This window comes from Phascolarctos cinereus, unplaced genomic scaffold (assembly GCF_003287225.1).
Source record: "Phascolarctos cinereus isolate Bilbo 61053 unplaced genomic scaffold, phaCin_HiC Scaffold_4;HRSCAF=312, whole genome shotgun sequence".
NCBI lineage: Eukaryota > Metazoa > Chordata > Mammalia > Diprotodontia > Phascolarctidae > Phascolarctos > Phascolarctos cinereus.
The window spans coordinates 271,461,071-271,478,216 of record NW_027555847.1 but is presented as its reverse complement, the minus strand read 5'-3'; the positions used below and the strand labels follow the sequence as shown (position 1 = coordinate 271,478,216).

Below are 17,146 nucleotides of genomic sequence, written 5' to 3'. Positions count from 1 at the left end.
CTGCCTTTTGGGGGCAAGCAGAACAAATTTAAGCCATCTTTTAGCTATCGGGTCCCCCTAAGTCTTCCACCAATCTCTGTATGGAATGTTCTCCAGTCTTTTCATCATCTTGGAAGATTTCCTTTAGACATATTTCAGCTTGTTCCAAATGTGGTCTGAGCAGGGCAGAGTTGAGTTCAGCAAAATTGTCAACTTCCTTGTTATGAATATGCTTCTCCATAGCATTAACTTTTTGAAGTCACACACTCATTCATATTGAACTTTCAATCTACTAAAGGTGCCAATTTTTAAAAAATTTGTTTTTGTACTACAGTCGTAACCCTCATGTTATGACATTCCCACTTGAACCCTCCATTGTAACAAAGAAAAAGAGTTAAGCTAAACCAACCAAATACATTGATGACATCTGATGGTGTATAGCACCTTGTAGTACCCTGCCTCTCTTCTAAGATGAGAGAAGTATGTTTCATCATCTGTTGCCCAGGAACAAAATTGATCATTACAGTAATAAGTTGTTGACTCATGCTTTCCCTATGCAGTGCTTATTAGGTATTGATTTTTTTGGAAACCAAATTATGGGAGAGCAATATGTCATTTGTACTTTTTTTTAGGACTAGAAGGGGAAAGGATCTTGTGAAGTTATATTTGGACCCTTTACCCTAATTTGGACAGATTTTTGATGAATAATTCCTCTTTCCTCTGTAAATCCTCTTCTCCATTGCCTTTTGATTTGAAATATTTCAGTTCCCTCCCACAAACCCCAGTCATAGAAACCCATTTGAATTAAAAAAAAAACACTCACCAAAAAATTCTTCCAAATAAACACAAAAGTACTAAGTGCAGGGAAGGAATAAAAGACAACTTACATGCCACATTTCTCTTTTCAGAGCACTATTTTGCAGTTATTTTGCTATAAAGATACAGGTCTTAAACCCTATATCATTTTCAGATCTTGAGAATTTGATTTCAGTGATTGAATATATACATTATAAGAGCTCCATGACAAAATAATCTCCATTTTCCATGAACTTGGTTATAGTGGGATTTCATCTGTAGATATTTTAATATTTTTGCTTCAAACTACTTTCTATGAAAGCTACCCCAGTTTGAATACTGGTATGTTTTAAAGAGATGGCTGCATTAGGGACGAAAAAGACAGAGAGCTTTATTTTGGTAATTATAATATAAACTAGATTCTTACATGACAAAATATTACACAAAGTACCTATGAGTTTGTCTACTATGTGAAACAAGGATAAACTCCCAAGGGCCAAGATAATTTGTTTGTATTTGTTTCCCTAGTACCTTAATATATGCTTATTGATTGATTAATTGATGCTGTTCTGTCTCAGAAGGAATTTCTGTCTGTCTAAGCATCCATTCAGCAATCATTTGTTAAATAACTACTGCTGTGTATAAAACCCTCAGCTAGGCGCTGAGGAGATAAAAAGGTAATCGAGGATATGGCCTCTGCCTTATAATATCAAAGTAGAAAAGTATTTCTGTGTGTGTTTGTAATAAGAAACTAGATTTGAATCTTTTTGTTTTCTTGTTTAAGCATTGACATCACTGAAGATGATCCACGCTGGCTGGGTGCATGGTGGATAGGATTTCTTATTTCCTGCTTCCTGGGATGGTCTATGATTATACCTTTTTCTTGCTTTCCAAAGCATTTACCAGGTAAATGTTAAAAAGATAATTTCTTAAAATAAACCTCATTCTTAAGAGTAGGTACTAAAATCTAAGACTTGCTTGACTAGTTGTTTTTGTTTTTCATTGTCACCATTAGACTTGTTGCTTTATTCCTAGAGGGTAGAAATATTACTCCAGTAATAATCCAATTTCAGTTAACAACTGGTTTGAAAAAAATCTGCTTTGCATTATTCAAAAATAATCTACTTTGCATTCATGGAATAGCTCTTTGGATAAAATAAAATAACGTGCAATTATTTTATAATTCAAATAAATTTCGTATAATCACATCATAACAGTACAGTTTATTGACTAAATAAATTTCAGTAAAATAACAGTTGTCATTGCCACAATTTTTTATTTCAGATTAATGTGCCCTTAATTTATTAGAACAAAATAGGTCCTATTGGCCTAAATCATAATCTATTTGGGGATATGTTTCCATAGAGCAGATATCTAGAAGTATATCTTTTCTGCATGATTAGCCCATAATTCTGTAAGAAGACTGAGTAAAAAGCTATTTTTTGGTGGTATCTGGCTTTATAGTACTCTTCCTAAATTTTCTTATTTTGTTTAATTCCTCTGCCACAGCCATAGATTTGTTAACTTTTTCTGCCTACTGGCCATCTCTACCTGTGTATCCCACATTTCAAATTCAGTAAATCCAAAGCAACTTCTTTTTTCCCTAAATGTGCCCCTCATCTGACCCTCTATATTCCTTCTGAGGGTACCTTCCAGATGTATTCCAGCTGAAACTGCAAAGTCATGTTTGAGTCTTTCTTGTCTGACTCCTGAAAACTACTCAGCTTCCAAATCTTGTCACTTCTTTCTCTGCAACATTACTGGCATCCATACCTATTTTTCCACTTAACAACCACTACTCTAATTTAGTCCTTCATCGTCTTTCACATGTACTATTGGAATAGTCTTCCCATTGGGCTTTCTACTTCTAAACTCTCCTTTCTCTAAAAATCTGTTTTCCACACAACTGTCAGGATAATATGACTATGTCACTCTCTTGCCTCATTGTTTTCTGTGGTTCCCTATTTCCTTTAGATTAAACCACAAACTTCCCAAGCTGGCATTCAAACCCCTTCACACTCTTGTCTCAGCCAGTCTTTTCATGCATTTCACAGTGTTCTCCTTCACATATTCCATGTTCCATCCAAACCATGTTATTTTTTGTTCCCCAAAGGCAGAAATTCATCTTCCAGCTCTTTGTCTTTGTACATCTTTTTGTCCTATGTCTGTAACTCATGACCTCTTTCACCTTCCCCTATTAGAATTCTCAATGACCTTTACCGTTCAGCTCAAGTTTGTCCCCCACATGGTGCTTTCTTAATGTCCTCTATTGTTTGTCCTTTCTTTTTCCTCAAATGATTTTTAGTTTTTTACTTATATCCTAGAAGTCACAGATTTTGTTGTTTTCTATTGGTGTCCTGAGCATCTAGCACAGTACTTTGTACATAGGAGGTACTTAATAAATGCTTGTTAAAGTTAATCAAATGTGAGATTCTGTGATCTGAACTATTTGGAACCTAGCAGAATAAATGTAATACTTCTCCAACATGATGGCTCTTCAATTGCATGAAGACAGTACTCCATAAAAATCTCCCTTTTTTAGGTAAAAACCCCAAATCCTTCAACTAATCCTAATATTTCATGATCTTGAATCTCTTCACCATTTACAGGTTGCCCTTCATTGGGTGCTTTGTAAGTTATCTTTGTTAAAATGTCACATCCATAGAGAACACAATACTCTGAATATAATCTGACTGTGGCATAGAACAACGAATGTCACATCCCTCATTCTTACTGCAGCCTAAGATGATCTTGCCTTTTTTGATTGTCATATCATACTTTTCACTGAAATTGGGCTTGTTGTTCATTAAAACTTTGTCATTTTCACTTAACTATGCCTAGCCATGCTTTCCCAATCTTGTACCTCCAGTGTTGATTTTTTTTTAACTTAACCTTATTAAATTTTGTGTTATTTTGTTCCAACCAGGATTCTAACCTACTTATACCATTTTGGATCCAGATTCTGTCTTCCAACAAATTCGCTATCCCTCACAGCTTTGTGTCACCTGCATATTTAAAAACATATCATCTATGTTTTTAGCTAAATCATTAATTTAGATGTTAAACTGCATGGGGAGAAGGAAGCTTCTTGGGGGAAGTCAGTAAAGCCCTTTATCTAAATTGTTACCAGCCCTTTAATGAGTACTCTGATTCAACCATTTCTGAATATAACAAACTGTACTATTTTTTTCTATTGTCTAGTCCTCCTTTCTCTTACCAAGTTTATAGTAACATTCATGAAAGACTGTTAAATGTATTTATCACATTCCCCTAATGTACCAGTGTAGTTCCCCTATCCAGAAAGGAAAGGAGGTTAACTTATCATGATACATTCTTGATGAAGTTGTGCTAGTTCTCTGTGATCACTATCTTCTTTTCTAGACTTTCGCTAACTATTTCTTACATTCTAGAATTCTTCCTGGAATCAAAATTAAGCCTATATATACTTTGTATATTCTCCCTCCCCTTCACCTCCGTCCCTCACTTCCCTTAAAAAAATCCAGATATTTAATTTTTTTCTAATCCCATTTTTCACAGTCTTTTAAGATCTTTACATTCAGGCCAGGTGATTTGAGCTCTTTAAGAGTAGCTTTTACTTACTTGCATTACTTACGTTTGGTTTCAGCTCTAATTGTTAGCCAATTTTGTTCTGTCCTAAAATAATTTTTCTTGACCGAGGAAACAAATAAAACAAGAATTGAGTAGTTTTGTTTTCTTCTTAATCATCCATTATTATCTTCCCGTTGACCCTAAGATAAATGAAAAAAAAATTTTTTTTAATTTTCCCAACTAGCCCCAGTTTATTCTGGCCATTATTGAAGCTAAGACAGTTCTAAGTTTCTCATCTTATGATTCCCAGCAGCTGGACTATAGTCTAGCCCAATTGGCCTTGTTATTTCTCATGTGTGACACTCTCCCTGCCAACTACTTGCCTTTGTCCTGGATGTTCACTGTACCTGGAGTGTACTCCCCTGATACTTCTGTCTCTTATAATCCATGACTTCCTTCAAAACTCTGTTCAAGTGCCACCTTCTACATAAAACCTTTCCTGATTCTACTAGCCACCTTGTATTCCCACCATTTTATCTTGTATTTCTTTTATATGTATTCTGTATATACATATACATACACACATACATATGTGTATATACATACATATACCCGTGTGTGTGTGTGTGTGTGTAGTCTCCTCTTATAGAAGGTAAGTTTCTTGAGGGTAAGTCCTTGAGAGAACATCCTTGTTGATCAGAATAGGTCCAGAATAGCATTTGCTTTGGCTCTTCTTGCACTTTTTGAAGTTAGAATTAATATAACAATTTCATTTATTTTTCTCCCTCCATTGATTTGTAACCCAAATGTATTCTACTTTTCTTTTCCTTTTTTTTTCTGAAATTTTTACACAAGGATTATTTTTATTATGTAATGCAAATACACTTTTATCCCATTTGCTTGTTTTGGATAAGAAGCATCATCATCTTTCTAGAGCTGAATTCCATCCATTTGCTTTTCTCACTTTCCATCAGTTTTTTTTTTGTTTTCATTACTTTTTAATAATTTTTATTCATATATGTCATAATGTCTACCTCATTCTTTTGGTTCTGCTCTTTGTCTTTTGTATTATTTCATAAAGCCTTTTCCAGTTTCCTTCATGTCTTATAACTGGTGTCATATTATTCCATTACACGAATGTACCACAATTTATTTCACTCTTTCCCTATTGTTAGTTGGTAAGATTGTTTTTAGTCTTTTGCAATTACATACAAGGCTGCTGTGAAAATCTTTGAATGGCAGATGAATCTTATACTTTTGAATGTTTACAGAGCTTATGAGTTTCTTAGGCTTTATTACATGAGCATAGTCTATAAGAACAACATTTTAATTGCAAAGCCATACACTGCTAAGTACATCTCCTTTCATTGACTTTATTTTCATCAAAAGTCATTTAAAAAAAAAGTGTTGAGGCAGCTGAGTAGTGCAATGGATCGAGAGTGTTACCCTTGGCAAGTCCCTTAAACTCTCAGGGCCTCATTTTCCTCATCTGTAAAATGAACAGATTGGATTTAATAACCTCTAAGCTATCTAAATCCAGCTCTAAATCTGTAAAATAGAGGAGAAATTGAATCCAAAGTTCCTTCCTCCTCTAAATCTTTAATCCTGTGCTTGTGTAAAAACATTTAAAGGAAAAAAGGGAGGCTACTAGAGGGTATATCTCTTTAAACACATAACACTGTCATGAACTTCCCCTTATTTAAGGCACATAAGTGGCATAATGGAGTGAGGAAGACCTGAACCTCAGTCCTTCCTCAAATACTTAATAGCTGTGTGACCCTGGGCTAGTTACTTAACCTCTCTCAGTCTCAGTTTCCTCATCTATAAAATAGGGATAATAATAGCATCTATTTTATAGGGTTTATGAAGTTTAAAAAGTTTGAAAGACATAATTTCTGGGTAATTTAATCATTTATTAGTAATGCCAACATGTTTATTAATAAAAAGATAGTAATTTGGCTGTCTCCCTTAGACTAAAGACAATGATGGCAGTGGGTTAACGGCATATGTGCTCACTGGAAGAGGGGTATTCCCAAGGTGGCAATCAATTCTGATTGGTTAATGATTAATGAGAGAATGAATATTAAAATGAGGGACTAAACTTATTCAAATGAACTTTGATTATGTCATTTACTTCTAAGTTACTTCCAGCCTTGGGCAGTCTATTCAAAGAATTTATTCCCACCCAAACCTGAGTAGAGCACAGTGGCTTCCCTACCTAGGTGGGGTCTGAACAAGAAAGTTACTCCAATCTCAATTTCAGTAATATACTTCAAGAAAGTGAACTTTTGAAATCAGGACTTTTGAAAAAGGGGATAATTCTGGATCTCCCCAGATCATTGGTTATTAATAATCATTTCTCTCAGGTTGTTGTGAGAGTCAAATAAGATAATATACGTAAAGTGCTTTGCAAACCTTATAGTGCTATATAAGTTTTAGTTATTATTATTAGTTTTTATGATTTAGGTTTCCATATTACTAACTTATTAGTAAAGAAAAATTAGACCCTGTATTAAGATATGTTAATTGTAGAAATCACGGAGGTTGTCCAACTTGTCTATTATGTCAAATTTGTTCATTTGTAGGCACCAGTTTAGTACGAGCTGGAAAAGTTTCTCAGGTCCATCAGGATGATAATATAACAAAATTTCAAGATGAGGAATTTGGAAAGAGTTTTAAAGATTTGCCAGCATCTCTTCTGGTAATGTAACATCCTTTATAATATATTAAATGAGAATGTTTCATTTTTTGATACTGTGACTTGGATTGTGAGGCATTTAATTTTCATAGAACATAAAATATTAATATTATAAGAACCTTAGAGACTCATCTTTTATAAATGTGGAAGCAACGGTACAGAAAAAGTAATGCAGAACAAACTTACAAGTATTGCTTTTTGAAGCCAATCATTAAAATTTAGGAAGAAGGAAAGAGAAGATTCACTGTTTATCTTCGCTTCTTGTCCCTAAAATATGTAATGATGCACACTACCTCAGTGAACTGGCCTTCCAGCACCATGTCATAGACTAGACAATAGACATTTTTATCCTTTTAGCCTTTCATTCCTTATATTATTAGTCTATTCTTTTTTAAGTATCATGGTTCTTATTGAGGAGGTCTGGAAATGTTTTAAGGCTTGATGCAAAAAAAAGCAGTATCACCTGGAGGACCTCATCATCTAGAGTTCTGATTCTCAATTCTTTTTTTTCTGGCAGCACAGTATTCTTTGCCATGAGGAATCAAGGCCCAGTAAATGTTTAAGTTGATAACACTATAAGAGTTGGGAGAATCTTGCATGTACAGTTTTCAAATTGAGCAGCAATTTTTGTTGAATTATTTCTGAATTCAAGATCTGGCATATTCTGATGTTAGTACATACATGTAACAAACAAATTGTATTTATTTTATGAATATTATACTTATATGACATATGTTAAGTGTGCTTTATACGAAACACAATTATTCATGAATTTTTATTTTCAATAACTTCAGTATTTCATATTATACCTTCGTGAAACACTGATCGTTTGGAAATCTCTCTTCCATTTGACTCTGTGCGGGACATTCTCCATGACAATGGCAAAAACTTTTGGTGAGATTCATAGTGGGTGCAAGCAGACTACAGCATATTTCTGTTGATGGCCTGTGCACAAGATGTGGTGTGAGGAATATCATTCAGGATATGTATGATTGAGAAATGAGGAGGTGGGTTAGTTACATAGTGAGAGCAAGGGATGGATAATACATGGAACACAGCTGAATTAAATAATGAAGTAAGGGAAATGCAAAGATGATATGCCTAAACTCCTCGAGGGTAGGAATTATTTTTAAATCCCTAGTGCTTAGCATAGTATCATGCACATATTTTTTAAAGTTTGGAATATGTCAGTGTGGAGGAATTCTAGTGGAGAAACTTCTTCATCAATGCAAATCAGCCAGTCTTTTGTAACTTACCATCTTAGAGAGCTGTTTGAGGCCAAGAGAGGTTAAGTGATCTGTTGAGGATCATATAGTATTTGTTAGAGGCAAAACCAAACTCTGGTCCTAGTCCAGCTTTCCATCTGCTATGTGATCCTGCCTCTCACTTTGTATATGATAGGTACTTAACAAATGTTTGCTAATTTAAATTGAAAAGGGGCTAAGCCAGAGCCAGAGCCTTAGTCTCTTAATTAGTATATTTATTGCTTTAATTTTCAATTATTTGATGTTATTGTCATTATCTTATCATTCATGAATCTCAGTTATACCATTATGAAAAAAAAATGCAAAGCAAGAAATAAATGTGTGCAAATAAGTAGAGATGACCCTGTTTATTAAAATAAAGACAATTATAAAAAATATTCTTTATTGTGCCATAAAGAACTACAGACTGGAAATTCCCGAGGGAATGTTTTATAAAGATGCCCACAATCATGTTTTTTAACGGAACACACGTTGTCTTCAGTTCCTTCAAGATAAAATTCAGGAACTCTTCCCTGTAACTTTTTATCTATTTTACTTGTTATTTCTCTATGTAAGTGAAAGGATCCATGTGACTAAGGTACAAGTTCTGTAGGTTTACGTTTAATGTCAAGAACTTGAATTTCATTTAGAAACAGCAACCATTGTAGTAACAATAGTAATTGCCAACATTTATATAGAACTTTAAGGTTTGCAAAGAGCTTTACATGGATTACCTCGTCTTATCCTCTGTGGTCTATGCTAGGTTGTGATTAAGGTAATATTCTGCTCTAAAGTGCTGTCTGGTACTTGCACATTTATGCTATAGATTGGCAAATCTTGTTCCTTTACAACTGTGCTTCGGTCTAGTTTCTCTGAAGTATTTTTTCTGATTTATGTATTGTAGTTTTCATTCTTTGTCTGTTTTGTTCATTTTAGTTCTTTTCTCTTTGTATTCATTCCATTCAAGTCAGCCTAATTCATGCCTAATTTCTACTAGGTCCTAGTTGCCTGGATCTGACATTTGAACACACTCTTCAGTTCCCTACTTGCTTTTTACTCTACTAACCTGGTGGTAACCTCTTTCATTTACATTACCACCTTACAGAATTTACCATGTAATTTTGTGTGACCCATAGCATCTAGTAACTACTAAGCACTATCCTTTTGCTATACTTTGAGTTCCAGGAATTATAGAAGTATTCTGAGGCGCCCTGAGAAATTCTTTACAATGCAAAAATAATGAACTCTGCCTCAGTTATTTCATTCTTTGTGACAGTGCTGAAGAGCATACTATCTCTTCAGTTTAGTTGCTTCCTCATCTGAGGTAAGATGGTTATAATTTCCCATTTAGTTTAAGACCCTAAATTGTATTGTCTGGCTTGATTACTCACTTTATTTCCAGACATGGCTCCAAATGACTATTGACTGTTTCAGAAAATACTTTTAAATGATGAAGAGTTGCTATACCTAAGGATATTTGAAAGAATGTGATATAGGCTCTGAAAGCAGTTCTAACAGTATTATGAGCAAAGGTAAAATTTGGATTCTAACATTTTTAGCTTCCTGAGGTGATATATTTGGAAAGGTACCACATCACTTTGATTTTTATCTTCTCCTAAAATTCCAATAGCATTACTTTATAATCATATATTGTCTATGGTTAGTTCTATAAAGATTGCTTCCAGTTTAAGATGGAAGCATTAAAAGAATGGTTCATAAGAGCATGGTCTATATCTAAGATAAGAAATGTAAATCTTCATAAAAGTTATAGAATTTTAGACTGAGAAGTTTCTACAAACCATAGATAATCATTCAGCAAATGAATGAAATAAATGAAAAAAGTATTTATTAAGCACTTTGTGTGTATTATCTCTTAAGATTACAGAAACAACTTTGGGTTTGGAGATGCCCAAGATAAAGAATCTAAATGGGAAATGAAATCATTTTATCCAATACAAAGAAGCAAAAATGAGAAGTTTCTTTTCATAGATTTATGTTTGTAAGCCTAAATTAATAAGGAGTCTGAAAGAAAAGAAGATGTGAAGCTTTCCAGTCTGACTTTATCTTTTGGCAAGTCACTCCCCAAATGTTTGGACAATGTGGCAAATTGTTGAATTATCATCAATTTTAATGTAGGTGAGATTAAGAAATGGTGAGAGAATATTTGTTCCACATTGAGCTGAATATCAGAATTAGAATGTAGCTGCATCTTCTTGTAAGACAATTCATGTAACAACTTTATATAACAAAAGTATAATGGGAAATTAATTTGGCATATGCCCTAAGAACACAAATGAAAGGCAACATTTACATAGTTTCTTTTCTAATTTTCCTATTCTAAAAGATGACACTATTAAAGAAGTATTGATAGTTCATCCCTGATATGGCAATTCTACTTTTTATACTCTGTGGCAAAATATAGGAAGAATCATTTGTAGCATTATTATGCTAAAATAACTGTGTGATACCATTTCCTCTGCCTGCCTTGTCTTTTGGATATGGGATCAAAAACCCAAAGTTTTATCTGAAGGGAAAGGGAAAAAATAAGCACTTAACAGAAATGAAGTTCATGGCAAACCTTGTAAAGCAACTACTCTTCTAAACAGTAAAACAGCATAGCATAGTGGATGTAGAGCTGTCCTTGGAATTAGGAAGACCTGGGTTCAAATTTTACCTTTTGATACTTACTGGCTATGTGACTCTTGGTCAGTCACTTTGTTCTGCTCAACACTTTAAGAATATAAGTTGCATTGGAAGAGTTTCCATATTTGGTATTTCCTTGTGCCAGTGACATCATAGGTCCAGTCTCTATTCTTATCTCTCTCATATAGTGAACAGAAGCAAAAAAATACATGTATGCCCACAAAAGATATTCACCTTTATAATAGAGAGTGTAGAATCCAAGTGGAAAAGAGATTTCTTATAGAAGACTCTGACATACTGCTGGATGTGAAGTCCTTTCATTTAGTCCAACAATGTAGGCATTGGAAGAAGGGAATTGAACTGGGTCCAGAATTGAATAGGAGGAAGACAATGACAAGGATTGTATTTGGGAAATTATGAAATCCAAAGCTACTCCTTAACATCAAAACCCATCTTTTTAAACAATGCTGGTCTGCTGCTGATGTTAAATGGCTTTGAGTCATGGCACATTACAGGTTTGAAGAGTCAAAATTGTGGGTAACCTAAAGGCAACGAAGAGCTGCATAGCGGTGTAAATAGATTGAAGCATATTACTAAATGTGATGCATGTACAAGAAGTGGAATAACATTTCATCCTGTGATTGGAAAAAGGAATTGGACTCGTGTAATGAGAGTGATGTACAGCCCAAGTACTATATTAGTAACTTTGGAATATATGTGTATATATACACACAGACACACATATATTAAAACAAACAAACAAAAAAAACAACTTACAAGGAGATTGTGTATGGACTAAATCTTTTGTGGAAGATTTATAGGAGGATGTGGACAAAAATCTTATACATTTAGAAGAAGGCATGATTAGGTTGCCAGCTGTACCACTTGAGAGAGAATTCTTATTCATTTCAACAAATTAACAAATATTTATTGAACACTATGTGCTTAATAAGTGTATAGTATGCCATGCTAAGTCCAGGTGGCACAAGCGGTCTGGGAGAATATAACATGTAATAGATAAGTAACTACAAGGCATTTTAAAAAGGGAGAGAGAATTAACAACCAAGGACAGTGAAGGAAGGCTTCACAGAATTGTTACTTTAATTGAACCTTAGAAGAAGATGAAGATTCTGAGAGGAGAAAGTGAAGAGGGAGAGCATTCCAACCATCAAAGTGACTTGTGAAAACCACTTTTGACATACATGACAAGCGATTCCCCAGAGTTTTCCTGAAGCCTTCCAGTGAAGGGAAGCCCATTCAATTCTGAGACAATTACATTTTTGTAAAGTTTTAATTGTTAGTGATTTTTTTAAAAAATTACATCAAAACTAATTATGTATCTTTGGAACTTCCACTCTTTGCTCTAGTTTTGCCCTCTGATGCCAAGCAGAACCTGTTTAAATCTTCTTCCACGTGAAAGCCCTACAGATACTTTAAGATAGCTGTTATATCATTCCCTAGGTCATCTTTCCTCTATTTTTTCTCTAATATCTCTGGTTGTATATGTCATTAGCTTTGTGAGTTCTGTTTTTCCATTTTTTTCCCCAAATATCACTAATTCCTTCAACTAATCTTCACATAGAATGCTCAGGAGGCCTATCCTGATTATCCTCCTCTGAATGCTTTCCAATTTATCCATGTCTTACCTCCACAAGGTAGTTCCCACTGGTCAGTGTGTGTAATGGAGGTGAAACAGGGTATCACACTTTAACTCCCCACTTTGCACCACATACTTGTTTTATTCTGCTCCCTGATCTGATTTTTATACTTTGGGCTACATACAACTGTGCCTCACGGACAGCAGTGTATTCGGGCTATCAGAAGGTACAGTAAACCCCACAAAGGATACTCTGAAGTCACCTCAGCACCTATAATTACTTCATGTCTCCTCAAAGCAAGGATGAAACTAGAGTCTTCTATCTCTGTGCAGGTAGAGATACATGAACAGAAAAAAAAAAAAAGAACCATAAGGAAGACAGGAAATAAGTAAAGAAAAATTCATAAGTACTATGAGATAAGAGAATTCTAGCTATAACCTTGAAAGGAGAAAATAATTCTTCAATAATTACAACTAGAGCTTCAGAAAAGAGGTGCTTGAAGGGTCTAATAAAAGAACTGAATAAATTAAAACTCAATGAAAAACTTGAAAGGGAATTTAATGGCTTGGGGGAAAAGCTAGAAAAACATCAAAGGAGTAAACATGTTGGAAAAAGGGCAGAAAAAAATGTAATTAAAAATTTAATGATACTTATAAAAGAGATATGAGAGAAAATGGAAAAGATGTGTGATGTATACTCACAAAAACAGTTGAACAGGACCTTGGCCTCCTAGAATATGAAGAAATACCAACAAACAAAAACTCATGAATTCCGCATTTCAAGAAATCTTTTTTTAAAGAATTGACTAAAAGAATGAGAAAGTAAGGGCAAAAAAGCAGATCATTAAAGTTCACAGGACCATGAGGGAGGGTACTATTCTTTTAACCCACCCAGAAAAGTGATTATTAAATTCCAAAGCTCTTAGATTAAAAAGGGGAAAAAATACTTTATGTAGCAAGAAAGAAGCAAATATATTTGAAGGAACTCTGTACAAAATAGTGCTTCAGGGGTGGAGAACCTACAGGCCTTGAGGCCACATGTGGCCTTCTAGGTCCTAGGGTGCAGCCTTTTGCCTGAGTCTAAGTTTTACAGAAAAATCCTTTTATTAATGGGATTTGTTCTGTGAAGTTTGGATTCAATCAAAGGGCCACACTTGAGGACCTAGAGGGCCATATGTGGCCTTGAGGCCACAGGTTCTCCACTTCTGTGCTAGACCATCTACCTGTGAGAAAAGAAGAGGATATGTGTGGGGAGGGATACCAGAAAGTATGATGTTCCATGGGTTCAAAACCAAGGAGAGCTGCAGATAGAAAATAGTTACCTGGAAAATTCTGATCTGAGCCCTCTATAAAGTAAGGCTTTTAAAAGATTTTATTACTCTACCCCATAGTCAAGGCCCATAGGTCTAGGCTGAGAGAAGAGAAACAAATGAAACAGGGATCAGATTGTTCCAAGCCAAATAAGCAAACAAAAACCTGCAGATACCTAATAATGATTTCTGTCCTTTCCCTGCTAAAAGGGGATCCTAGAGTCTGAGGACCCCTGAGGGTTCTGTGGACTGATATCAAAAGATCTGTGAACTTGGATGAAGAATATAATACTATGTATTTGAAAACTTTATTCTGAGAAGGGGTCCATATGCTTCACCATACTGCCCAAGGGATCTATAACATGCAGAAAAAAGGTTAAGAAAACCCATCATAAAAGAATAGAAGGGGGGAAAAGTAATTGTAACAAGATTTGATGGAGAGAAAAATAAAATTAACAATAATAATTTTGAATGTGAATATAGTATATTTACCCTTAAAATTGCATAGGGTGCCAAAATGAAGAAGAAAACAAAACCAAGTAGTTTGCTACATACAAGGAACATACAAATGTGATTTATATGGAGGCAAGTAAGGTGTAAGAAGTTTAGAAAAGTTGAAGGGAGCCAAATTTTGAAGGACTTTGAATGCCAAATAGAGAATATTTTATTTGCTCCTGAAGATGACAAAGAGCTACTAGAGTTTATTGCAGAGGAGGGTGACATGGTCAGACAGACCTGTGCTTTAGGAGGATCTCTTTTACAGCTGAGTGGAGGATGGACTGGAGTGAGGAAAGACTGGAGAAAGGGAGACAAATCACCAAAAAAGCAAAAACAAAACCAAAAAAAAACAAAGCTAGTGTAATAGTCTGGGCTTGAGGTGATGAGGGCCTATGTCAGGCTGGTGAAAGCATCAGAGGAGTGAAGGGAACGTATGTAAGAGATGTAATCATGGAAAAATTAATAGGATTTGGCGATAAATTGAATTGTGAGCTGAAGGAGAATGAGGAGTTGAAGTTGACACAATAACTGGGAGGATGGTGGTACCCTTGACAGTAATAGAGAAGTTTGGAAGAGGGGAAGGTTTAAGGGAAAAGATAATGAATTCAGTTTTGTCCTTATTGAGTTAGTTGAAGGTATAAGACTGGAAGTCAAGAAAGAGGTTAGGGCTGGATAAACTAAATCTGACAATCATCAGCAAAGAGATGATAATTGAATCCATGGGAGCTGATGAGATCACCAAGTGCAATAGTGTTGAGGGAAAAGAGAAGAGGACTCAGGACAGAACCCTGAGGGATCCACCCACTTTAGTAGGCATAACCTGGATGAGGATCCAGCAAAGGAGACTGAGGAAAGATCTTGACTTTTGTCTTGCCACTAGACTTTGATGACTCTGGAGTGAAAGTGAAGGCAAAACTTCACACAGCTCTGCCTCACTTGAACCCAATTTATGTGTGAGTCAAAAAATAGCACCCATGCCATTTTATCATTTTTAACTACCTCAAAGTATTGTGGCAACAGGCAAGTGACAAAGCAGCAGGTGTGGATACGTTGGGAGCTGTAGTCACAACCCTGCATGCAGGAAGCTCAGGACGGAGTCATCATCTCACTGGGCTGAAGCAGCAGTGGGATTCAGCAGCCCCTGGGGGTCTGAACAGCCTTTTTTTAAAAAAAGATCACATTGCTCACCTCTTAGCATGAGTAAGGGGCTAGAAAAGCCCTAAAAATTGCCTGCTTCACCCAACCCTGGCCTGCTTACCATGTCAGGAAGGGATCCCACCCTGTGGTCAAAACACACACACCAAAAAAAAATGTACAAAAACTTTTGCAAAGATGATTCCATTCACCATTGGTACATGGAATGTGCACATACTTATGGACAACATGAAATCCAGTAGACCTGAAAAATGAATAGCCCCTTGTAAGTGAACTCAGCAGGCATTGCATCCAAATAGCAGTCCTGAGTGAAATAAGTTTGGAGAATGAAGGCCAGCTTACCAAAGTCAGAACTGGATACATGTTTTTCTGGAGTGACCACTGTGATAGGGAGTGCTGTGAAGCCGGAGTAAGTTTTGCAGTCAACACTAATTTAGTCAACAGGCTTGTATGCCTCGCAAAAGGAGTGAACAAGGAGCTCATGACAATGTGACTGCCACTTGCAGAAAAGTGCCATGCCACCATCATCGGGGCATATGCTACCCCATGTCGAACCCTGATGAACTCAAAGAAAAATTTTATGAAGACCTGGAGACGCTCCTCATCAATGTGCCAAAAGAAGACAAGCATGTAATTCTGGGTGACTTTAATGCCAGAGTAGGCACAGATTATCAGACATGGCAGGGAGTCCTTGGGAGAAATGGAGTCAGAAACAGCAACAGCGGTAGTCACTTACCACTGAAAACTTGTGTCTTGTGACCTTCTTGTCACCAACACTGCCTTCTATTTACCTAAATGTAATAAAACTTGGTGGATGCACCCTCACAGCAGACATTGGCATTGTAAGAAGAGACAGGATATGAGAGAAAGGGATGTGTGGCTCCGAGTGCTGGACTGATCATAGACTTATCCTTGTTAAACTAAACATTCACATTCAACAAAAGTGGTGGCCCCAAGGCAAGAGAAGTACCAGAACTTAATGTCAACAGATTAGAACATTTCTCTGTGGGTGAAGTTTGTTGCTAACTTAGAGGGAACTATTAAGTAATTTTGAGTTAGAGAATGACATGGTCAGATTTGTGTTTTAGGAATATCAGTTTAGAAACTGGAGATGATGATTTGGAAAGGAATGAATGAGAATACTAATCAGGAGGGACATAGACATTTAGCAATCTTTCTTTTTCAGGAAATGCCTGAATACTTCTTGCAAAGTAGTCTCTTGCATAGAAACAAAATAATCCTTTTTTTCTTCTTTTTCTTTTTGCTAAGTACATAGACATGGAACCTGGAATCCTGAATTCCAGCAGCTAATTGTCTAGTTTTCTTGGAATGTTGTATGCCTGAAGGGAGTAATGTCAAATAAGTATGAGAAGTTAAGTTGGAATTACATATAGATGGCCTTATATATCAAGTTAACAAGGTTCAGGTACAGATGGAAGATGATGAGCTATAGTTTTGAAATGTTGAATTTTAGATGCTAATGAGACATTCAGATAGTAATGTCCAGAAGGCCATGGATGATTCAGTATTAGAGTACAAGAGTACTCTAGTACAAGTAGGGGTGGATATACAAATCTGAGTCATTTTCTTAGAAGTGACTATTGAACCCAGGAGTGTCTGAGAGCAAAGAGACAGCCTGTAGGGAAAGGAGAAAGGGGACCAAGCTTTATCTTGAGGG

The 17,146-nt window shown here is 35.6% G+C and overlaps 1 protein-coding gene across 1 annotated transcript in view; it reads left to right on the top strand.

The window, feature by feature from the left end:
• LOC110199243 (solute carrier organic anion transporter family member 4C1-like) overlaps nucleotides 1–17,146 on the top strand; it is a 111,699-nt gene that overhangs the window by 35,251 nt on the left and 59,302 nt on the right. The window contains exons 5-6 of the mRNA XM_020973998.2: nucleotides 1,559–1,680; nucleotides 6,909–7,024. Of these exons, the coding sequence (XP_020829657.1) occupies nucleotides 1,559–1,680; nucleotides 6,909–7,024 (238 nt within the window). The remainder of the gene's footprint in view (nucleotides 1–1,558; nucleotides 1,681–6,908; nucleotides 7,025–17,146) is intronic.